Source organism: Lagopus muta, chromosome 30, assembly GCF_023343835.1.
Source record: "Lagopus muta isolate bLagMut1 chromosome 30, bLagMut1 primary, whole genome shotgun sequence".
NCBI lineage: Eukaryota > Metazoa > Chordata > Aves > Galliformes > Phasianidae > Lagopus > Lagopus muta.
In genome coordinates this window covers 1,765,970-1,790,151 of record NC_064462.1, presented here as the reverse complement: position 1 = coordinate 1,790,151, position 24,182 = coordinate 1,765,970, and the positions used below count along the sequence as shown (strand labels likewise).

General features: G+C 48.6%; 1 protein-coding gene across 2 annotated transcripts; it reads right to left on the bottom strand.

Moving 5' to 3' along the window:
- Positions 1–9,785: 9,785 nt before the first annotated feature.
- LOC125685942 (zinc finger protein 501-like) lies at positions 9,786–15,340 on the bottom strand. Of its 2 annotated transcripts, XM_048929469.1 has the most exons (5): positions 15,177–15,340; positions 12,228–12,361; positions 11,973–12,099; positions 11,148–11,246; positions 9,786–11,041 (listed from the first exon to the last, which is right to left on the bottom strand). In XM_048929469.1, the coding sequence occupies exons 2-5, from the start codon at positions 12,249–12,251 to the stop codon at positions 9,792–9,794; spliced, it is 1,500 nt and encodes a 499-aa protein (XP_048785426.1). In that variant the 5' UTR covers positions 12,252–12,361; positions 15,177–15,340; the 3' UTR covers positions 9,786–9,791. The 2 variants fall into 2 exon arrangements, with proteins under 2 accessions (XP_048785426.1, XP_048785427.1); XM_048929470.1 differs by lacking the exons at positions 11,973–12,099; positions 12,228–12,361; positions 15,177–15,340 and having other exon boundaries at positions 9,786–11,038; positions 11,148–11,932.
- Positions 15,341–24,182: the final 8,842 nt, after the last annotated feature.

Here is a 24,182-nt window from a genome sequence, read left to right as displayed (position 1 = left end):
TGGACAGAAATGCCACTGTCTGCCGATGGTCTTCTCATTGTCACCCGCTATTTGCTCCAGCACCCTCTCGCTTACTCCACGCTCCCCCTTTTGATCCATGATCCCCACGGTCCATTCATAGCGAACCCATGATCCTCCAGTGCTCTCACCACGCTCACCTGTTTGTCACCCCATCTCTGCTCCAGCACCCAAGGGCAGGTGCCCATTCAGGGGATGCGTGGGGCAGGATTGGGATGCAGACAGTGAGGGCACCCGGGATGTTACCTCTCCTCACAGGAGGCCCTGCTTGGCACAAGCACCTCTCATCTTGAGCTGATTTTCACAGCGCCCACAGCCGGGCCCAGGGCGCTCACAGGGTCTCACTTCTCTCAGAGGTGGCCGGGGCAGCATTTCATTATTTCATTTCATTTCATTTCATTTCATTTCATTTCATTTCATTTCATTTCATTTCTCTTCCCCCTCCAGTATTTCATGGTGGCCAAATGTAAGAGGGAGCCCTGTGACGCAGAGCTCTCTCCATACACCAGTGATTCCACCCAGCCCTGCTGCTATCTGCTCTGTGGGACACGCTCAGTTGCTTCCTGTACCACTTCCCAGGCTCTTTCCATCCTTTCTGGCCTGTGGTCGCTCTATGCTCATCCCAGTGTCATTGCATGGTCAATTTGTGGCCACACAATATTCTGCCCATGGTCTCTCCATGGTTCCTTCACACTTCCTTCATAGCAACTTCATGGTCACCCAATGGTCCCCCTGCTCTCACCTGGTTATCCCAAGATACCCCCATAATCACCTCTTTGCCCCCCCATCCTTATGGGATATTGCCTCTTATGTCTTACCATGGTCCCATCATGTTCTCCCCGTGGTCCCCTCTGATCACCCCATGGTCACCCACGGTTGCCCTCACGGACCTCCCAGACCTCACAGCGCTGTTGCACAGGGCTGCAAACGCTGCAGTGACACAGGTCAGCAGTGGGGCTGGGCTGGGCTTCCTCTGAGCAAGCGCCCCAAGGACAGGACCCACATAAGGGGATGTGTGGGTCAGGATGGGGATGTGGGGCTATGATGGCACACGGGACGCTCACCCTCATCACAGCGGGCTCCTGTGGCTACAGGCACCATTCATCTGCACGACCTTGACCATGAGGACGGTGCCTGTGTTGATGCTGGCCGTAGCCATGGTCAGGCCTCAGTGTCTCAGTGCTCTTGGAGGTGAGCAGGAGCAGCTGGGGCTGTGCTGGGGGATGCAGTGGTGTTGAGCTGTGACCATGCTGACCTTGTCTCGCTCAGTTTCAGGGCACCCTGATCCAACCACTCCAGGTAATTTCTCATTCCCCCAGTGACATCACTGTACTCAGAGGAGCCCAAAAACCACTCTGGTCCTGCCTTTCCCTGCAGGGATTCTGAATTACGAGCTGCCCCACACTGCTGCTCCACCAGCATGTCCTGCACTCCCCAGCCAGCAGCTAGAGTTTCCCTTTGTGTTGCCACCACGTTCCCTGCTGCCGCTGCACAGCCTGCTCTGTCCCCTTCTCAATTAGAACTCGCTGAGGTGCTGACTCCGTGGTCCTTCCCCTTCCTTACTGTGGTCACCCAATGACACCCCACTGTGGTCACCCAGCGGTCACCTCTTTGTCACCCCATCACAACACCATCTTTGCCTCATGTGACCCACATGATTACCCATGCTCACCCCACGATGGCCAGACTTTCTCCTTCTGATCCCTGACCTATTTGTCACCACATTCTTATCCACGGTCACCTCATGACTGTGTTGTGTTTTGGCTGTGACACCCCATGATCACCCAGTATTCCTGTTGCAGTGTCCTCGTTCCAACTCAGACACTCTTTGGTGGCCCAAGGATCTGTAGGGACACCCATGGAGCTCAGCAGTGGGACGTGGCCGTAGTGGGGACCAAATGTCAGAGGCAGTCCTGCAAAGCTGTGCTCTGTCTGCAGACAAATGATGCTGCATGGCCCTGCTGTTCCCTGCCCCTTGCTCCCCAGCTCCAAACTTGCTGGGAAGCTCCTCTCCAGTAGGTCAACCCTAGCCTGTATGGCTGAAGGCAATTTTTCCTCCCCCTTCCTATATTTCCTCCTGTTGCAATTCATCACGTTCTTGTCTGCCCAACTGACCATTCTGTTCACATCTTGTTGAATGGCAGCACAGATTTCTGGTATGTCAGCCACTCCTCCCAGCATTGTACTTGTTGAGGGTGCACTTTATCCCTTCATCCAGGTCACTGATGAAGATGCTGAACAAGATTGGACCCCTGGGAAGCACTGCTAGTTACAGGCCTCCAATCAGATTCTGAACCAATAATCACAACCCTCTGAGCTTTGCCAGTCAATCAGATCACAATCCACCTCGCTGTTCTCTCACACTTCCTAGGAATGATTAATTGGGATCATTCTCCTGGCTGGTTGGCCTATAGCAGACTCTCACCTTACTGCCTTGCCCCTTAAACCTTATTTGGAGTCTCACAGCCGTGTCATTGGGAACAGCAAGCTCCATGCATTCCAGCCCACCAGTACATACAACACCATCCTGTTTCACCTGCCCTGCCTATCCTGGAGAGCCCAGAGCCATCCAGTGCACACAGCATGCATTTCATAGAACCTTTCCCATCACACCTTGCTTATGCTGATGATGTTGTAACTCCAGGACCAAGCTAAAAGCTTCTAGCTCCTCCTGCTCACACCTCATACCGTGTGCAATGCTATAGAAACATTTATATTGTGCTCCAGTCTGCCCAACTCCATGTGGAGCAGATCCAGATGCCTCGTCAACATGCTGTGCCTCCAACTTTGGTTGGACACCAAGACCAGAAAAACAATAATGCATAACAACCATGCAGATGGAGACCTGGAGAGCTGCTTGTTTACTGGGGAGCTCTGTATGTGAGGCTGCACCAGTTCCGGGCTGTGCAGAGGTCGCATGTTACACAGAGGACGTACATTTCTGCTGGGTGAATACAACTGCTGGTTGAACTGGCTGAGTGACAAAGCCCTCCCTGCACAACCTCCTATGTGCATGTTAGGAATGGAGATGGGGCCTTGTGCCAAACATGCCTTCCCCCAGAAGCATGCAGGGATCTGGAGTCTGACCTTCTTCCACCTTCCCCAGTCCATCAATTTTTATTAGGACTTTATTTAGGACTTTATTTATCTCCTTTTCTTGGAGAAAGTAGGGCCAGAGCATAATGAAAACAAAAGCTCCAGGACAACTCAGCTACTTTATTCTCCTTCCCCGTCCCCTTTCACACCGCACAGAAAGGCCATTTGCCACAGAAGGGATGCAGTGATCAGGAGTATGAGGAGCAGAGCAAACCAATATGAGGAGCAGAGCAAACCAAGCTTAACTTCCAAGGCTGGTCTCTTCCACATGACTTGTCGGAGGTCTAACACAAGGATGAAGGGATTGGCTGGTTGCTCTGTGAAAGCTTGCAGGTAGGGTGACCTCTTCTGAATGCAGGTCGTTTCTTCTAAATCTCCAAGAGACATTTGACTGCTCTCCTGACCCCTTGCACATGATTCATCAGTGGACTCCAAAACTACTGAGAAGAACACATGCACACAGGACATCCCTACACAGCTGAACTTCCTTAAGAAATGGCTTCAAAAAGCTGCTTACAGGAAGAGCAGAAAACTGGGCATGGGGAGAGATTTTATTCTATTAACAGGGAAAGAAACCATCAGAAGCTCCCAGGTATAAGTCCCTTTTCCAGACAGAGTGCCAGTGGTGCCACTTTTTTTTCCCAAACTCTTTCTGTACGGTGGGAAGCGTTTGGGTTTCCATGATCCTTGGGTCTCTATCATCCTCAGGATCTCTCCAGTGGGGGTTTTCCCATGAGCAAAGAGGTGCCAGCCCTCAAAGAAACTCCTCCTGCAGGTGAGACACTTGCAGGGTCTACCTCTCACACAGATGAGCCAACTTTCAATAACGTTGCAGCCCCTGGATGAAACTCTGTCTTTCCAGGTCTCTGCCCTGAATGGATTCTCTGGTACTCAGTCTGGAGCTGTGGTAGAAGCTCTTCTTACATTTGGGACAGAGAGAAAGATCCCAATTGGAGGCAGTGGCAAGGAGCCTCAGGAGACCCAAGGCTAACCTCTTGAGTTGAGCATACAGGGGGTCTGAAGAGTGCCACACTCCAACTGAAATCTTGGCCACATATGGGGGGGCTCGGACCTCTTCCGAAGTAGTCAGTATTGAAACACAGCTCCTTCTGGCACCTCGAGTGCCAGTGCTGAACTGGATGTTTAAAGGAAAGGTTCCCTCCATCCATCATGCTACTGATGCCACTTGGAGTAAGTGGGTTGCACTGATTACACAGCGAGCTCAGATGGGGAACCTCAGTCACCCACGAATCTTAGAGGTGATCATGGACTGACCTGAAGACAAAAAGTCTTGAACATCACCAGCAGAAGAGGTACTGTGTGCTAGAGACCCCATCATACAGTGAACTACCAGAAAATGAAAGTAGCCCTGTTCTCTGATGGATTGTATCATATTGTTGGGAAGCATTGCAGATGGAAAGCTGCTGTGCGGGGCCCTATATGACAAGTTGCAGAGGCCACCAAAGGAAAAGGAGAATCAAGCCAATTTGCAGAGGTAGAGGCTGTTCAACTGGCCTTAGATGTTGCTGGACGGGAGAGGTGGCCAATGATTTATAGTGACTCATGGATAGTGGCAAATGCCTGATGGGGGTGGTTAAAGCAGTGGGAACAAAACAATTGATAAAGAAGGGGTAGATCTATTTGAACTGCTGAACTGTGGAAAGATGTTGTTGCCCAAATAAAGAATATGGTTGTAAAGGTGGGTCACATAGATGCTCACGTGCCCAAGAACTGGGCTACTGAAGAACAACAAAATAACCACCAGGTAGATTAAGCCTCTAAACTTAAGGTGGCTCAAATGGACTTGAACTGGCAACACAAGGGTTAATTATTTCCAGCTCGGAGGGGAGGCATGGCAGGTTGATTGATCACCTTGCCATGATCTCGCAATGGTAAGCATTATGCGCTCACCATGGTGGAGGCAACCACTGGGTGGCTTGAAACATACACATACCCCATGCTACTGCCCAGAACACCATGTTAAGTCTGGAGAAACAAAGTCCTGTGGCAACATGGCACTCCAAAAAGGATTGAATCAGATAATGGGTCTCGTTTCCAAAATTCTCTTGTAAATACTTGGGCATTGAGTGGATTTATCCTATCTCCTATCATGCACCAGCTTCTGGTACAATCAAATGATACGTCTTGTTAAAAACTGTGTTGAAAGCAATGGGTGGCAGAACATTTAAGCACTGGGAGAAGCGTTTGGCAGAAGCCACGTGGTTGGTCAACACTCAAGGATCGGTCAATCGCGATAGTCCTACCCAATCCAGCTCCCTACATAACATACAGGGAGATAAAGTCCCTATAGCACATATAAAGAGCATCTTGGGAAAAGCACTGTGGGTCCTTCGAGCCTCTGGAAAGGGCAAAACTCACAGTGGAACTGTTTTTGCTCAGGGTGATGCAGAAAGAGGGGATGTTCAATGTGTACCACAAGGGAATTTGATGCTGGGTGAGTGTATTCAGTCATTCCACATGTATACATGTGTGTATGTTTAATACAATTATTACAACGTTAATAACATACTGATACATGCTAACTGAGAATAATCTGTATGTATTTAGATACTGAGCATGATAGAGTAATGTGGAATAAGGGATGGAGTGTTAGTTTCATGATGTTTTGTTACCAGAACTCCACATCATTGCATCCAGGCTGGATGTGGCACTGGGCAGCCTGGTCTAATGGTTGGTGCCGTGCCCATGGCAGAGGCTTGAAAATACATACCTTCAAGGTCCTTCTTAACCCAGGCCATTCTATGATTCTGTGATTGTGTGTAGTGCTTTGGGATTTACAGTTACTGCTCTGGGTAGCTGGTTCTGAGAAGAACTACACGCCCCAGGGGACCTTTTGTTTCCATTCACAGATCAGAGGTAAAGATAAAAACTGTTTGCACATCACAAGATGTCTCTTTTTTCACTCTCTGCTCGTCCTGGCAGCATGTGTGCTCACCTTCAGCATTACAGCAAGACCTTCAGCTTTCGAACACACTCTCTCTCTCACTTTTATTTGATTTATTAACTCCAATTCCCATTAGATTGTACTATATTGTGTTATCTTGTATTCTGATATAATTTCTAGTAAATGAGCTTTCCTCTTCAGATCACTGCCACTGATGTTAGGCCCGTCTGCCTATCCTTCTCCCTTTTCCTCCTTCCCCTTTTTCCTCTTCCCATTTCCCCTTTTCTGGGGCATGGATCCGTGGATCCTCCTCCTTCATCAGTCACAGAACCGGGCCAAACCACGTCACAAACTGCTGACATGCACTTAAAGGGTCTCTGTCCTCTGTGGATGCTCTGGTGGCAGGTGAGGTAGAAGCTAATTCTGAAGCTCTCTGGACACTCAGGACACTTGAAGGGTCTCTCCTCTGTGTGGATGCGCTGGTGGCACTTCAATACAAAACTGTATTTGAAGCTCATCTCACACTCACGACACTTAAAGGGTCTCTGTCCTCTGTGGATGCGCTGGTGGTAGGTGAGCTGGGAATTGATTCTGAAGCTCTTTGAACAATCAGGACACGCAAAGGGTCTCTTTTCTGTGTGGATGCGTGTGTGGTGCTGTAATTGATAAGCAAATTTGAAGCCCTTCCCACACTCAGAGCACTGAAAGGGTCTCACTGCTGTGTGCATAACTACCCCATAACTACCCCATAAGGACCCATAGAGACCCATAGCTGCCCCACAGAGACCCATAGCTGCCCCATAGAGACCCATAGAAACCCACAGGGACCCATAACTGCCCCATAGAGACCCATGGCTGCCCCATAGAGACCCATAACTGCCCCATTGAGACCCATGGAGACCCATAGCTGGTGACGCTTCAGTGCAAAACTGTACTTGAAATGCTTCCCACACTCACAACACTTGAAGGGTCTCTCTCCTGTGTGGATGTGCTGATGGCAGGTGAGGTGGAAACTGTTTCTGAAGCTCTTTGGACACTCAGGACACTTGAAGGGTCTCTCTCCTGTGTGGATGCGCTGGTGGCACTGCAGTACAGAGCTGTATTTGAAGCCCTTCCCACACTCGCAGTACTTTATGTGTCTCTCTCCTCTGTGTATGCACTGGTGGCCAGTGAGGTGGGAATTGGTTTCAAAGCTCCTTGGACAATCAAGGCACTTAAAGGGTCTCTCCTCTGTGGATGCACTGGTGGCAGGTGAGGTAGAAGCTAATTCTGAAGCTCTCTGGACACTCAGGACACTTGAAGGGTCTCTGTCCTCTGTGGATGCTCTGGTGGTAGGTGAGCTGGGAATTGATTCTGAAGCTCTTTGAACAATCAGGACACGCAAAGGGTCTCTTTTCTGTGTGGATGCGTGTGTGGTGCTGTAATTGATAAGCAAATTTGAAGCCCTTCCCACACTCAGAGCACTGAAAGGGTCTCACTGCTGTGTGCATAACTACCCCATAACTACCCCATAAGGACCCATAGAGACCCATAGCTGCCCCACAGAGACCCATAGCTGCCCCACAGAGACCCATAGAAACCCACAGGGACCCATAACTGCCCCATAGAGACCCATGGCTGCCCCATAGAGACCCATAACTGCCCCATTGAGACCCATGGAGACCCATAGCTGGTGACGCTTCAGTGCAAAACTGTACTTGAAATGCTTCCCACACTCACAACACTTGAAGGGTCTCTCTCCTGTGTGGATGTGCTGATGGCAGGTGAGGTGGAAACTGTTTTTGAAGCTCTTTGGACACTCAGGACACTTGAAGGGTCTCCCTACTGTGTGGATGCGCTGGTGGCACTGCAGTACAGAGCTGTATTTGAAGCCCTTCCCACACTCGCAGTACTTTATGCGTCTCTCTCCTCTGTGTATGCACTGGTGGCCAGTGAGGTGGGAATTGGTTTCAAAGCTCCTTGGACAATCAAGGCACTTAAAGGGTCTCTCCTCTGTGGATGCACTGGTGGCAGGTGAGGTAGAAGCTAATTCTGAAGCTCTCTGGACACTCAGGACACTTGAAGGGTCTCTCCTCTGTGTGGATGCGCTGGTGGCGCTTCAATACAAAACTGTATTTGAAGCTCATCTCACACTCACGACACTTAAAGGGTCTCTGTCCTCTGTGGATGCTCTGGTGGTAGGTGAGCTGGGAATTGATTCTGAAGCTCTTTGAGCAATCAGGACACGCAAAGGGTCTCTTTTCTGTGTGGATGCGTGTGTGGTGCTGTAATTGATAAGCAAATTTGAAGCCCTTCCCACACTCAGAGCACTGAAAGGGTCTCACTGCTGTGTGCATAACTACCCCATAACTACCCCATAAGGACCCATAGAGACCCATAGCTGCCCCACAGAGACCCATAGCTGCCCCATAGAGACCCATAGAAACCCACAGGGACCCATAACTGCCCCATAGAGACCCATGGCTGCCCCATAGAGACCCATAACTGCCCCATAGAGACCCATGGAGACCCATAGCTGGTGACGCTTCAGTGCAAAACTGTACTTGAAATGCTTCCCACACTCACAACACTTGAAGGGTCTGTCTCCTGTGTGGATGTGCTGATGGCAGGTGAGGTGGAAACTGTTTTTGAAGCTCTTTGGACACTCAGGACACTTGAAGGGTCTCCCTACTGTGTGGATGCACTGGTGGCACTGCAGTACAGAGCTGTATTTGAAGCCCTTCCCACACTTGCAGTACTTTATGTGTCTCTCTCCTCTGTGTATGCACTGGTGGCCAGTGAGGTGGGAATTGGTTTCAAAGCTCCTTGGACAATCAAGGCACTTAAAGGGTCTCTCTCCTCTGTGGATGCACTGGTGGCAGGTGAGGTAGAAGCTAATTCTGAAGCTCTCTGGACACTCAGGACACTTGAAGGGTCTCTCCTCTGTGTGGATGCGCTGGTGGCACTTCAATACAGAATTGTATTTGAAGCTCATCTCACACTCATGACACTTAAAGGGTCTCTGTCCTCTGTGGATGCTCTGGTGGTAGGTGAGCTGGGAATTGATTCTGAAGCTCTTTGAGCAATCAGGACACGCAAAGGGTCTCTTTTCTGTGCGGATGCGTGTGTGGTGCTGTAATTGATAAGCAAATTTGAAGCCCTTCCCACACTCAGAGCACTGAAAGGGTTTCACCTCTGTGTGCATTCGCTGGTTACGCTTCAGTACAAAACTGTACTTGAAATGCTTCCCACACTCACAACACTTGAAGGGTTTCTCTCCTGTGTGGATGTGCTGATGGCAGGTGAGGTGGAAACTGTTTCTGAAGCTCTTTGGACACTCAGGACACTTGAAGGGTCTCCCTACTGTGTGGATGCGCTGGTGGCACTGCAGTACAGAGCTGTATTTGAAGCCCTTCCCACACTCGCAGTACTTTATGTGTCTCTCTCCTCTGTGTATGCACTGGTGGCCAGTGAGGTGGGAATTGGTTTCAAAGCTCCTTGGACAATCAAGGCACTTAAAGGGTCTCTCCTCTGTGGATGCTCTGGTGGCAGGTGAGGTAGAAGCTAATTCTGAAGCTCTCTGGACACTCAGGACACTTGAAGGGTCTCTGTCCTCTGTGGATGCTCTGGTGGTAGGTGAGCTGGGAATTGATTCTGAAGCTCTTTGAACAATCAGGACACGCAAAGGGTCTCTTTTCTGTGTGGATGCGTGTGTGGTGCTGTAATTGATAAGCAAATTTGAAGCCCTTCCCACACTCAGAGCACTGAAAGGGTCTCACTGCTGTGTGCATAACTACCCCATAACTACCCCATAAGGACCCATAGAGACCCATAGCTGCCCCACAGAGACCCATAGCTGCCCCATAGAGACCCATAGAAACCCACAGGGACCCATAACTGCCCCACAGAGACCCATGGCTGCCCCATAGAGACCCATAACTGCCCCATTGAGACCCATGGAGACCCATAGCTGGTGACGCTTCAGTGCAAAACTGTACTTGAAATGCTTCCCACACTCACAACACTTGAAGGGTCTCTCTCCTGTGTGGATGTGCTGATGGCAGGTGAGGTGGAAACTGTTTTTGAAGCTCTTTGGACACTCAGGACACTTGAAGGGTCTCCCTACTGTGTGGATGCGCTGGTGGCACTGCAGTACAGAGCTGTATTTGAAGCCCTTCCCACACTCACAGTACTTAATGGTTCTCTCTCTTTTGTGGAGGCGCTGGTGGCCAGAGAGATGGGAATTGGTTTTAAAGCTCCTTGGACAATCAGGGCACTTAAAGGGTCTCTCCTCTCTCTCCTCTGTGTGGATGCGCTGATGGCAGGTGAGGTGGAAACTGTTTTTGAAGCTCTTTGGACACTCAGGACACTTGAAGGGTCTCTCTCCTGTGTGGATGCGCTGGTGGCACTGCAGTACAGAGCTGTATTTGAAGCCCTTCCCACACTCGCAGTACTTTATGTGTCTCTCTCCTCTGTGTATGCACCGGTGGCCAGTGAGGTGGGAATTGGTTTCAAAGCTCCTTGGACAATCAAGGCACTTAAAGGGTCTCTCCTCTGTGTGGATGCACTGGTGGCAGGTGAGGGGGAAACTGTTCTTGAAGCTTTTTGGACACTCAGAACACCCAAAGGATCTCTCTCCTCTGTGGATGCGCTGATGGAAGGCGAGGTGGGATTTCCATTTGAAGCTTTTTGTACAATCTGAACACTTGTACAATCTCTTCATTGAGCGTACACAACAGTAGTTAACAAGGCTGGAATTCCTTTTCAGGCTTTTTCCACACTCAGCACTTGGGTTCTGCCTTTTCTCCTGGCACACTTCCTTACTCCTTGCATCTTCAGGCTGTTTTTGACCAGTGCTGCAGTCCAGGAGATTCCTCACAGTCTCTCCTGGAGGGTTTCCCTGTTGCTTCTTGAGGTGCTCTACTTGTTTCAGATCCCCTTGGATATCCTTTCTGATTTCTTCCACCAAGACACTTCCACGCTGCCTTTCAGTCACATCACAATTCTGTACACCCTCCTGAACAGCTGTGATTCCATGTCCTGCTGGATGACAGAGAAAAGCCAGAAATAACACAATTAGGCCTAAACTATTTCTCAGACAATGATGGTTCTTGTCAGCCCAACCTCCTCCTGTCCCCCACCATCTCACCTGGGCTGAGATCTCCTGCCATGTCCTCCAGGCCATGCACATCTGGGTCCCAGGGGTCTTCCTCTCCTTCAAGCAGGGAGACCACCATAGGTTTGGGGGCTGGACATGGAGGTTAAATACAGAAGCAGAGGACGTGAAAGCATTCCTATGATTCTGGCACAGCTGCTTCTCCAACAACTCCACTCAGTGTCCCTCCCAACTTCTGTAACCACAATAAGGGCCTGGATGACACTGGGCCAACACATACTGGCTTGCTTTGAAGCCCAACATGACCTCTACGTATCTGAAAATTATGCAGGAACAGTTTCTCTAATGTTCACCTTAGGATTTCTTTTTTTAAATTGTATCCAAACTGCTTAGTGCCCAAGGCTTCATAAAGGTTTGCAATAATTCAATGGAAAAGGAAAAAAAAGGCAAATAACCAGAGAGTTCACACACAGAATCACACACAGAATTGTAGGGGTTGGAAGGGACCTCCAGAGATCATCAAGTCCAACCCCCCTGACAAAGCAGGTTGTCAGGTTGCTGGAGCATGGTGGCACAATGCAACGCAGCAACATGCAACACAGCAACACAAAGACAGTTTGCTGATCCAACCCCTCCTGGCTGATGCCTGCTTGCCACCAGTGACTCTGGATCATTTCTCAGAGTTCTAAGCAGCTAATCCTTTCTGAAACATACGAGAAACTTACCTACATTTTGTTTCTGGTGCTGTTGCGTTACTCCACAAGTAACTACATTGCAATTATTCTAAGCCCTGCTTGCGGTGCCGTTCTGCACAGCCAAAGGAGCCCTAACAAGGACGAAAGGCAGCAAAGCCCTCACCCAGCGAGGCCACGCACGCGTACGTCTCCAGCATCACGTCCTGGTACAGCACTCGCTGTGCAGGGTCCAGCAGCGCCCACTCCTCCCTGCTGAAATACACGGCCACCTCTGCAAAGCTCACGGGCTCCTGCAAGCAAAGAGGCTCCTTGTTGGGAACAGTCAAGGCCGATGGGAGCAGCTGGCAGAGGAGAGAAAGGCACCTCCCTCTCGCCATGCATTCACATCCCTCACTCGCTTGCTTCCCCACACTCCTACCTGAGATGGATGCGGTGTGGCCATTTGTTGCTCTCCCTCAGACTGGGATAGTCACAGGAGAAAGGCAGGAGTTTCACTGGAGCCTGCTGGTACTACAGAATTGGCAGGGTAGGTGTGAGGGAATGCTGCTGTCCCTAGAATCATAGAACCACAGAATCACAAGGTTGGAAACGACCTGCAAGATCATCCAGTCCAACCCCCCTCCCATTCCTATCAATGCCACAAGCTACTAAAGCATCTCTCGTAGCTCCTCATCCAGGCACCTCTTGAACACTGCCAGGAATGGTGACTCCACCACCTCCCTGGGCAGCCATTGCAGTGCCTGACCGCCCTTTGAGAGAAGAAGTTTCTCCTAATATCCATATTGGGACCCATTGGAATCCATAGAGATCCCACAGACCCCATAGAGACCTACAGGGACCCAGTGAGACCCCATAGACCCCATTGGGACCCATAGAAACCATAGAGACCCCATAGAGACCCATTGGAACCCATAGAGACCCCACAGACCCCATTGGGACCCATAGAGACCCATTGAGACCCCGTAGACCCCATTGGGACCCATAGGGACCCATAGAGACCCATTGTGACCCTATAGACCTTATTGGGACCCATTGGAACCCATAGAGACCCCACAGAACCCATAGGGATCTTTGAGAGAAGAAGTTTATCCTAATGCTCAACCTCAACCTCCTCTGCTACAACTTGTGGCCGTTTCCTCGGCTCCTACTGTTTGCCTGGGAGCAGAGCCCAGACCCTTTTGCACCACAGCCTCCCTCCATGCAGTTGCACAGTGCAGTGAGGTCTCCCCTGAGCTCCTCTTCTCCACACTGAACCATCCCAGCTCCCTCAGCCGCTCCTCATCTTTGTGCTCCAGACCCCTCACCAGTTTCATTGCCCTCCTTTGAACACGTTCCAGGACCTCCATGTCCTTCTTGTAGTGAGGGGCCCAAAACTGAACCCAGTGCTGAGTAGAGGGGGATGCTCACCTCCCTGCTCCTGCTGGCCATTCCTCATGCAGACCAGGATGCTGTTGGCCCTCTTGGCCACCTGGGCACACTGTGGGCTCATGTTCAGCCAAGCACCAACCAACACCCCAAGGTCCCTTTCCTCTTCACACTCACAGCCACTCATCCCCAAGCCTGTAATGGGGTTGTAATGGGGCTGCATGGGGTTGTTGTGCCCAAATGCAGAACCCGACACTTGGCCTTGTTAAACCTCATCCCATTCATCTCAGCCCAGCGATCCAGCTGATCCAGATCCCTCTGCAGGGCCTCCCTGCCCTCAGGCAGATCCACACCACCTCCCAACTTGGTGCCATCTGCAAACTCACTCAGGGTGCACTGAATCCCTTCATCTAAGTCATCAATGAAGATATGAAACAGGATGGGCCCCAGCACCGACCCCTGGGGGCATCACTTGTCACAGGTCTCCAGCTGGACTTCACTGCACTGACCACAACCCGTTGAGCACGGCCCTCCAGCCAGTTCCTTATCCAACGGAGGGTAAAACTGTGCAAGCCATGGGCAGCCAGTTTCCACAGAAAGATACTGTGAGAGACCGTGTCAAAGGCTTTGCTGAAGTCCAGGTAGATACATCAACTGCCTTTCCCTCATCTACCAGTCTGCTCACCCAGTCGTAGAAGGAGATGAGGTTGGTCAAACACGACCTGCCTTTCATGAACCCCTGCTGGCTGGGCCTGATCCCGTGGACAAGCTGTGTGATCTCTGCCAGGAGGATTTGCTCCATGACCTTCCCTGGCACTGATGTCAGGCTGATAGGCCTGTAGTTTCCAGGATCCTCTTTATGGCCCTTCTTGTAGATGGGAGTCACATCAGCAAGCCTCCAAGCCTCCCTGTCCAAGAACAGCCCTCCCCAGCCCTTTTGGGAGTAATGATGCCCAGGACTCAGACCAGCAGTACTGCACCCATCTCCAATCTTGTCAAGTCACTATTAAATCACTACCAAGTATCTTCATTATATCAATGAATATATTCCTGTTTTTCCCCTAAGAGTACCTATTGTAGTTGTATCATATTGTAGCTCTTCATCCAGATGCCTCTTGAACACTGTCAGGGACGGTGACTCCACCACCTCCATGGGCAGCCATTCCAGTGCCTGACTGCTCTCTGAGAGAAAAAGTTTTTCCTTATGTTTAATCTAAACCTCTTCTGATACAATTTATGGCCATTTCCTTGGGTCCTTTTTGCTGCCTGGGAAAAGAGGCCAAACCCCTCCTCCTCACAACCTCCCTCCAGGAAGCTGTGGAGTGCATTGAGGACTCCCCTGAGCCTCCTCTTCTCCAGACTGAACAATCCCAGCTCCCTCAGCCGCTCCTCATAAGACTTGAAGTCTTTCTTGTAGTGAGGGGCCCAAAATTGAACACAGTACTCAAGGTACTCACCAGAGTTGAGCACAGGGGGACAATCACCTCCCTGCTCCTGCTGGCCACACTATTTCTGATGCAAGCCAGGATGGCATCAGACCTCTTGGCCACCCGAGCACACTGCTGACTCACGTTCAGCCAAGCATCAGCCAACACCCCCAGGTCCCTTTCCTCTTCGCAGTCATTCGGCTACTCAGCCTCAAGCCTGTAGCGCTGCATATTTTATTATGTGGTTATTGTGGCCAAAATGCAGGACCCGGCACTTGGCCTTGCTGAACCTCATCGCATTCACCTCAGCCCAGCGATCCAGCTCATCTAGACCCTTCTGAAGGGCCTCCCTACCCCCATGCAGACCCACACTACCTACGAACTTGGTGCCACCTGCAAACTTGCTGAGGGCGCACTCAAATCCCTCAATCAGGTCATCAATAAAGATATGAAACAAGTTGGACCCCAGTACCGACCCCTGGAAAGGAAGACCTGAGGAAGATAGAGAAGAAGGACTCTGTGCCACAGCCGGGCACCGCGGGGGCGGCACGAAGAAGCCGATGCGACCGACGTACCAAACGACGACCGTCCCCGCAGGAACTGCGAGATGCGGGAGCGAATCTCAGCCATCAGCCGGGCGTCACTTCGTCCACGGAGACAGCGGGCATGAGAGAAACGCGGCGCGGCGCGGCTTCCATTTGAACGACTGCTTCCCAACGCTCCGCTCCGCGCCGGCTGCGCGGCGCCGCTCCGTGACGTCACCAAGTTCCGGCGCGCGATGATGACATCACATCGGGCTCGGAGCGGAAAGCGGCGTGCAGACGGCGAAGAGTGGCGGTGAGTGAGCGGCGTCGCGTCCATGGCTGCGGCGCAGAGCCGTGGGTGCCGGGGTGGTGGGGCGCGGGGACGGCGCGGGGCTGCAGCAGCTCTGCGTGGGGGCGGCTGAGAGCCGGGGATGCGGCCCGGACCGGGTTGCGCTGCGCCGCGTCCCGTCCCGTCCCGTCCCGTCCCGTCCCGTCCTGCCCCATGGGGAGGAGCGTTCCCCAGCGCTGCGGGAAGCGGGGGGAGAGGCTGCAGTACAGCACTGTTTGCTTACTGCAAACTTCACGCCTTTACCACTGACACTGGCTTGGCAGCGTTCGTAGCAGTGTCACAGAATCACTAAATTACCAAGGTTGGAAAAGACCTACAAGATCATCCACTCCAACCACCCACCCATCAGCAATAGTTCTCACTAAACCGTGTCCCTTAACACAACGTCCAAACGTTCCTTGAACACCCCCAGGGTCGGTGACTCCACCACCTCCCTGGGCAGCCCATTCCAATGCCTGACCACTCTAGAAAAGTAGTATTTCCTAACTCCAGACTGAATCTCCCCTGGCGCAGCTTGAATCCATGCCCTCTGGTCCTATCACGAGTTACACGAGAGAAGAGACCAACCCCCAGCTCACTGCAGCCTCCCTTCAGGCAGTTATAGAGAGCAGTGAGGTCTCCCCTGAGCTCCTCTTCTCCAGACTGAGCAACCCCAGCTCCTTCAGCCTCTCCTCATCAGCCCTGTGCTCCAGACCCCTCACCAGCTTTGTCTCCCTTTTTTGAACCCACTCCAGGCCCTCAATGTCTTTCTTGCAATCAGGGGCCCAAATCTGAACACAGTACTTGAGGTGCAGCCTCACCAGAGCTGAGTACAGGGGGACAATCACTTCCCTGTTCCTGCTGGCCACACTATTTATGATGCAAGCTAGGATGCCGTTGGCCTTCTTGGCTACCTGGGCACACTGCTGGCTCACGTTCAGGCTCGTGTTCATATTAAACGTTTGCAGATTCCAGTTGTGAGAAATAACTGATTTTTCACAGACTGGCTTTGTTGTGAAAAAGTTTTAATTCACGATTGCAGTGGTGGGCATCCTGCTAACAGGAGCATGATCGAAAATACATCACAGCCTTATATCCCTGATCCACCAACGCCAAGAATTCCTTCCCTTTCTAGGCTGACCACTCCAGAATCTGTGTGAGGCTTCGATGCTTATTATTGTATCTGCATCCTAATCCCACCAACCTTTAATCTCTCCCTCATTCTCATCAACCTTTAATCTCTCCCTCATTCTCACCTCGTAGTTTGTTATCTCTTGATTATTTGTCCCCTCCATCCATTTTCCTTATCCTGAGGGCATAGCCCCTCCCCTCCCCCCCTTATCTGCTTCTCTGTTTATTATCCAAGGCTGGAGGAAGGAAACACAATTTTAACTCTCACACAGAGAATTACCAAAGATAATGGCTTCGTAAAACTTACTACACTGCAAATGTTATGGACAGACATGAGGTCAGAGAGCACTTGTTGCAAATACCCAAATAACCCAGGACTGTATCTTTTTTATTTTACTGCCATTGCAATGCCAGCCATCCCACAAGCAGCAGCACACACAGAAAGCAGCATCACAGCTTTTATGCCCTACTACCCAATGCTGATCTCTTCCTCTTCATTCGCTGAGTGCTTGAGGTTCACAAATGTTCCCGAGGCTCAGCTAAACACATCCATACCCGATGAACATAAATTGTTGCTATCTAAACATGTATACTTCTAATTGTTTTGCTTCTTCTCCTTCACTTCTCTATCACTCAGGTCTTGTCTATCCAGCACCAACAATTAGTAGCCTTCCAACATAACGAGCCCATTGATATCCTTGTCACACTGATTAGGAGTGCGACTTATCTTCAGCTCAAGGCTCAGAGCTGTTCCAGAAGGCTGCACAGACCAGAGCTGCAGTCTTTGTACCAACATGTATCCTCCATATCCTCCATGTATCTTATCTCTGTGACTATAAATTACTTCAGCTATCTGCTGAGCGTGCAAAGACCATCAGAGACCCCCAATGAAGTAAAAAGGCTCTCCTGAAAAGAACTGTTAGTAAAATATTTATCTTGTCAGTTCTAATGCAGAAACAACTTCCCAGTCCCACAATTCCCCCCTTTTCTTCTTTATACATTGTTGATTTCTGCAATTTTTTTCTCAGGTATTGCTTTATTGACATCTTCCTCTTCTTTACTTCCTTTCTTCTTTACTTTCTTAATTACCCATCTCCCCTAATATCATCATTTCATCCAAATATGGTGGCAGCTCAATTGGCGTTTGATTCAGTTGCTCTCTTGACCAGTCACCCTACCAGTCCCCTCACACAGGGGATAACACAGCAACCAGTGGTTGCTGTCAGGGTTCCTGCTACTACAATCAGAGAAGTAAATATGGATACGTACAGCCCTTTCCATTTACCAAACCAGGACTTCAACCATCCATTGACAGAAGTATCTATTCCTGATTATTCTGTCAATTCATCAGCAAGGGTGGTAGGCCCTTGCAGTGCCTTAGTTATTCTGCCATCTGGAGCTGTGTTTCTAGGGCTGAAGGTGCAACAGTGGGTACCTAGCATTCCCCCCCCCCCCCCCCCCCTTTTTCAGCTAACATCATATCTAGCCTGATCCTATTTTCTCAGGCCATCCTACTTGTGGCACCTAACTGTTCCTCAGTTCCCCTTATCGCACCCTTTGTATAGTTTATAAGCTGCTGTTAATTATAATGGATGTAGTTAATTCAATCTGCGTTCTCACTGATCAACATCCACCAAAGCAGTGACTCAAACTCTGCAACAGTTTGATTTCTTGCCTTATGTTCATCAGGGACTCCAAGAAGTGGAGAGTTAAAACTGTCAGCTTGCCCACAAACTGAAGAATTACTGATATTAATTTGCTTTGCAATGTTTTTCACAAGAGATACATAAATATTTGCATCAAAAGCAGCACTTAACAAATTAATATTTCTAACGATTAGAAGAGCCCATATTGCTGTCTTTGGATTTGCAGGATTTGGATCCAGCTGTCTTTAGTTCCCATCAGGGACCTTCTTGCCTCTAGTATGATGTATCCACAAAGGTTGTTCTTTAATTTTGATCTTAAATTTTCAATTCTGGCTGTTGTTTGGGACGTTAGCAGCACCTGGAACAGACTTTGGTTCCAGGGGTGAACCTGAAAGAGGTCTAATATATACACACACAATCTCCTGGTAAAATATTATGGATTGAGCCACCAAGGCTTCAGGATCTAGTTCCTAGAACCAGTTTATTTCCCTCAGCTGTTCCTGTAGACTTATGACACGTTCAGTTAGTATTTCACTCCCTACCTGGGTAGAGATCCTGGTTTGCACAACAAAAGGCCTTTTGTACTTATTTTGTGTTTTGTATTTTGAAAGGACGTAATCCCTCTTTGGCTCTAGATTTCGTTCTGATCCTCAGGAGAGCCAAAGGCAATGACTGTGGCCGATGTAGTCCAGGCTCCTGGCCCTGTGATTTAATCAGGTGGTTCATCTTCTCCATCTGACCCCTTGTCTGTGGTCTGTGCAGTGTGTGCAATTGCCAATCTATTCCCAATAGCTTGCTGATCTGTTGGACACTGCAATAAAGTGAGTTTCCCTGTCGGAGGACATCACTGCAGGAACCACAAAGCTTGGAATCATTTTCTGCAGCAATACCTTGGTTGCTTCTTTGGCTTTATTGGTCCTGCAGGGGAATGCTTCTGGCCACCCTGAAAAGGTATTGGTTAGAACTAGCATATAACAAAAGCCTCCTTATTCCTGGCAGTTCCAATAAAGGAAATGGAATGGAATGGAATGGAATGGAATGGAATGGAATGGAATGGAATGGAATGGAATGGAATGGAATGGAATGGGATGGAATGGGATGGAATGGGATGGAGTGGAATGGAATGAAATGAAATGGAATGAAATGAAATGGAATGGAATGGAATGGAATGGAATGAAATGGAATGAAATGGAATGAAATGAACTGGAATGGAATGGAATGGAATGGAATGGAATGGAATGAAATGGAATGGAACGGAATGGAACGGAATGGAATGAAATGGAATGGAATGGAATGGAATGGAATGGAATGGAATGGAATGGAATGAAATGGAATGGAATGGAATGGAATGGAATGGAATGAAATGGAATGGAATGAAATGAAATGGAATGAAATGGAATGGAATGAAATGAAATGGAATGGAATGAAATGGAATGAAATGGAATGGAATGAAATGAAATGGAATGGAATGAAATGGAATGGAACGGAACGGAACGGAACGGAATGGAATGAAATGGAATGGAACGGAACGGAATGGAATGAAATGGAATGGAATGAAATGGAATGAAATAGAATGGAATGAAATGGAATGGAATGAAATGGAATGGAATGGAATGGAATGGAATGGAATGGAATGGAATGGAATGGAATGAAATGAAATGGAATGAAATGGAATGGAATGAAATGGAATGGAATGAAATGGAATGGAATGAAATGGAACGGAATGGAATGAAATGGAACGGAACGGAATGGAATGAAATGGAACGGAATGAAATGAAATGGAACAGAATGGAACGGAATGAAATGGAATGGAATGGAATGAAATGAAATGGAATGGAATGAAATGGAATGGAATGGAATGAAATGAAATGGAATGGAATGGAATGGAATGGAATGGAATGGAATGGAATGGAATGGAATGGAATGGAATGAAATGAAATGAAATGGAATGAAATGGAATGAAATGGAATGGAATGAAATGAAATGGAATGGAATGGAATGAAATGGAATGGAATGGAATGGAATGGAATGAAATGAAATGAAATGAAATGAAATGAAATGAAATGAAATAGAATGGAATGGAATGGAATGGAATGGAATGGAATGGAATGGAATGGAATGGAATGGAATAGATTTGCCATTGTTGTCCTGGAAGGTTTCCTTTCCTAATAGGCCCTACTTGTGCCCTGTTCTGGTACTGGGTTTGTACAGTACTTTATAGCAGCTGTTTCCCCGGTAAGTTTTACCGTGTTCCCTTAAAACCAATTTCCATCAAATACTGAAGGGCACAGCAATGTGTCCATCTGGGTAAGCACCCATCTGTCAGCTTGCTCTCTTCCCTTCTAAATGAATAATTAGATTCCTGTCCCCTCTAAAATAATATTTTAAGTTTGCCATCTGGAATTAAAGCCAAGTCACCGATTTCTTTTCCTTCAGCTGCCTGCTTTGCCACCTAATCCACCATCTTCTTTCCATTTCCTATACAGTTTTACCATTCTGATGTCCTTTTCAGTGTATAATGGCCACGCTCTTTGGTAGATTTACACCATGCTCAATTTGTTTTCCTTGCATGTCAACAATTCTTGCTCTTTCCAGATGGTACTTTGAGCGTGTACCACTCCAAATACATATTTAGCATCTGCCCATATACTTAAGGCTCTTGTCAAGGCAGTTATTTCAGCCTTCTGAGAGAAAGTTAATGGTTGTTCTTTGATTACCTTGTCAGTAGCAATTACTGTAAATCCTGCCTTGCAGTTTCCTTGTCTCACAAAACTGCTTCCATCAATGAATCCAGGAATCCTCAGCATCATCCAATGGTTCCTCCTGTAGTCTGGCTGACTGGCATAGTCTCCAAGCAGTCACATACAGGCAGCTCAGAGGTAGCTCCATGTTGGTGTTCTGGGCATTCAGCAAATTGCTTCCTTCCTCTCTTCCTTTCTGTTGAGAGACTTGATAATCATTTAAACTAAGAAATTCCAAATTCAGCAAACTCACAGTCCTCATTTGTTGCTGTAGCATCCATTACCGCAGTAAAGTTCCACCCTAGGATGGAGGAACCCAAGTCTCAAGCTCACAAGCTGACCAGTTCTCAGAAACCACTGGTCTGTTCTCACAGCCCTGGGTAACACTGTCCAGGTTAACTGACTCTTGTCTTCCCCTTATTGGGGTTTTCCTATTCAAAGACAAATAAATATATGCTTCATTTCACCAAACCAGTCAAAAAGGCATCCTTCAAATCCAGACTGTAAACTCTACCTGCTCATTCCTTAATTTGGTTAATTAAAGTGTATGGATTTGCTACCTCTGGGTGTATACATTCAACTATTCTATTACTTGCCCTCAAGTCTTATACCAAACTACAGCTTTTGCTATCCGATTTTTCATCAGTAAGATTGGGGTGCTGTAATTTGGATTCACATTCAATTAGTAATCCAAACTCCAGGAAATTATCTGTTATTTCTTTTATCTTTCTACAATCTCGTATCCTCAAAGGGCACTGCTTTATCCTGGCTGGACCGGTTCCTGCTTTTAACTTATCTTCTACTGGGGCTGCATTTTTGGCTCTGCTGGGCATCCTTGATGCCCACACTCCTGGGTAAGCCTGATTCAAGATTTCTGTCACTTCTGGTGGTACAGCATTGTTTTTCCTGGTTTGTGTTGAAGCCAGACTTAACATTTTCAATCTATTGGTCTTGCTTTACTCTCAGCCCACCAGAAAATAAACCTGTTTAACCTGCTTCCCTCGCTGCAATTTAATCAATTTAACCCTAGTAGTGGGTCTGCTATGGTGAGACTTTCCAGGTTCCGTCATTCAGCTTTTGCGATCCCCTCAGCTTGGTACACCTTCTTCATCTATGACCCATTTCCCTGGTGTTTGCACGCTGTTTTCAGTCCACCAGGTGGGGCAGAACTCTCCCTGGGCCCTTCCAGGCACTGCTGTAGTGCAGCTGCTACTGTCCTTCCCAGTGTCTTTATTTCATTACAATCCCTGTTTCTGTATACTCTCCAATCCCCTCAGTTAATTTATCCAAGTCTCTTACTTCTGCTCCCTTTAATCTGTGTATCACTGGGAGAAAATACATTCTTGCCCTGATTAGCAAAAGACCTTAGGAGGCGTAAACAGAAAGACTAATTATTTGTGCCAGAGCTTCTTGACATACCAGACGTCTAGCTGTACACCTGGCACAGGTGTGAGCAGATGCTATGAAGCTCAAGCTGACTGGTAATGAGCCCCTCCAAACCTAAGACTCCTGAGAGAGGTGAGTGGCAAGGAACCATGGCGTCATGTCTGGCAAAGGAGCAGAAGGCAGATTGCCAAATGATGCAAGACCCCATCTGTTACAAATGGAACCTGCTTTATGTTGTCCCAGCCAGAAGCAAGCAGGGGAGACGACCAGCGCAGGAGCTGAGCAACACTGAGCTGCATTCCATGGAGAAATGGTTCCATGGCAAGCTGGGGGCAGGGCGCAGTGGGCAGCACATTGCTGTGTGGCTGTTGTTGGAGTACTGCACCAAGAGGGGGGCCCTGATGGCTCCTTCCTCATCAGGGAGAGTGAGACATTCACTGGGGACAGTGTTGTGTCCTTCTGGTGCAACGAGAAGGTGCAGCATCCATTGGCAGCAGGATGCCGGCAGCCCCAAGTTCTTCCTAACTCACAGCCTGGAGTTTGACAGCCTCTGTGACCTCATCACCCGCTACCAGGAGATGCTGCTGAGGTACAGTAAGTTTGAGATGAGGCTGACAGAGCTGGTGCCAGGGGCCAGCACCCGTGAGAGCAAAGAGTGGTACCACACCAACTTCACCAGCGCTCAGGCTGAGTACGTGCTGATGCGGGTGTCACCAGACGGCATGAAAGGGACAAGCCCAGCTCCAACAGCATCTCCTTCAGGGCAGAATGGAAGATCAATCAGTGCTGATTGCAGCAGGAGAGTCACGTTTAATAAGGTGAAATGCATGCTATTCAAATTCATCACATGCAATAAACGTCTTCACTCTGCACTAACAGCGGAGTCCGTATCAAACTGCCACAGTTAAACCTTGTTCATATTTGCCTTTCTCAACCTGTGTCTTTCCCAAACCTTTTCGTTTTCCAAACTTTCATCATTACAAAAGCTACTAACATATTTCAGTTTCACCTCCTCCCCCAGGCTTCCAGTGCTAACATTGGGATATCAGGTTTCTTAGATCTCTGCAGACAAAGGCTATGCTTGCTTCCAATGTCTCGTTCTCTCCCCATTAACAGTAACAGTTTATGTCGAGAGTTTCTGCTTCCAGCTCTTACCCTCAGAGTTCTGCTTACAAGCTGCAGCTGGGTGGGGGACAGGAGGACAGTGGGATGACTGTGGGGGATGTGTTCATGTGCCTGCTTTGGCTGGAGCAGATCACAAGCTGTAATATCTCACACTCACTGGTTTTCCTAAACCCTTTTGCTGATATTTTCCACTGCATTTCCACTATTCGTATCCTCAATTACAGTTCCGTGTACCATTAACAACTGCACTTCCACATAGCATTAACGATTTCACTTCCATATACCATTAACAATTACACTTCCATATGGCATTAAAACAGTTTTGTCCCACTCCCTTCCAAACTCACAAATAAAACAATACAGTTCTTCAGTTTCCAGACACACGCAGCACTTGGTCTCATGGTTAGGATACTCAAATATAACACTGGTCCCATTACTTCATTTATGTTCTTGGTTTCTTACTCAGTATTCCCCTTGGCTCACCAGCAACCTCTCCCCTGTGAACCAAAATACAACCCAGAGGGTCTTTTTGGTATCTCTTTAGACACTCCTTGTCCAATCACAGCTTCTTAGGTAACATTTTAGGCTCTGGGCAGCCTGCTCTGCTGGTTGGCAACCCTGCACACAGCAGGGTGGTGGAAACTAGATGATCATTATGGTTCTTTTCAACCTAGACCATTCTATGATTCTGTGATAAACA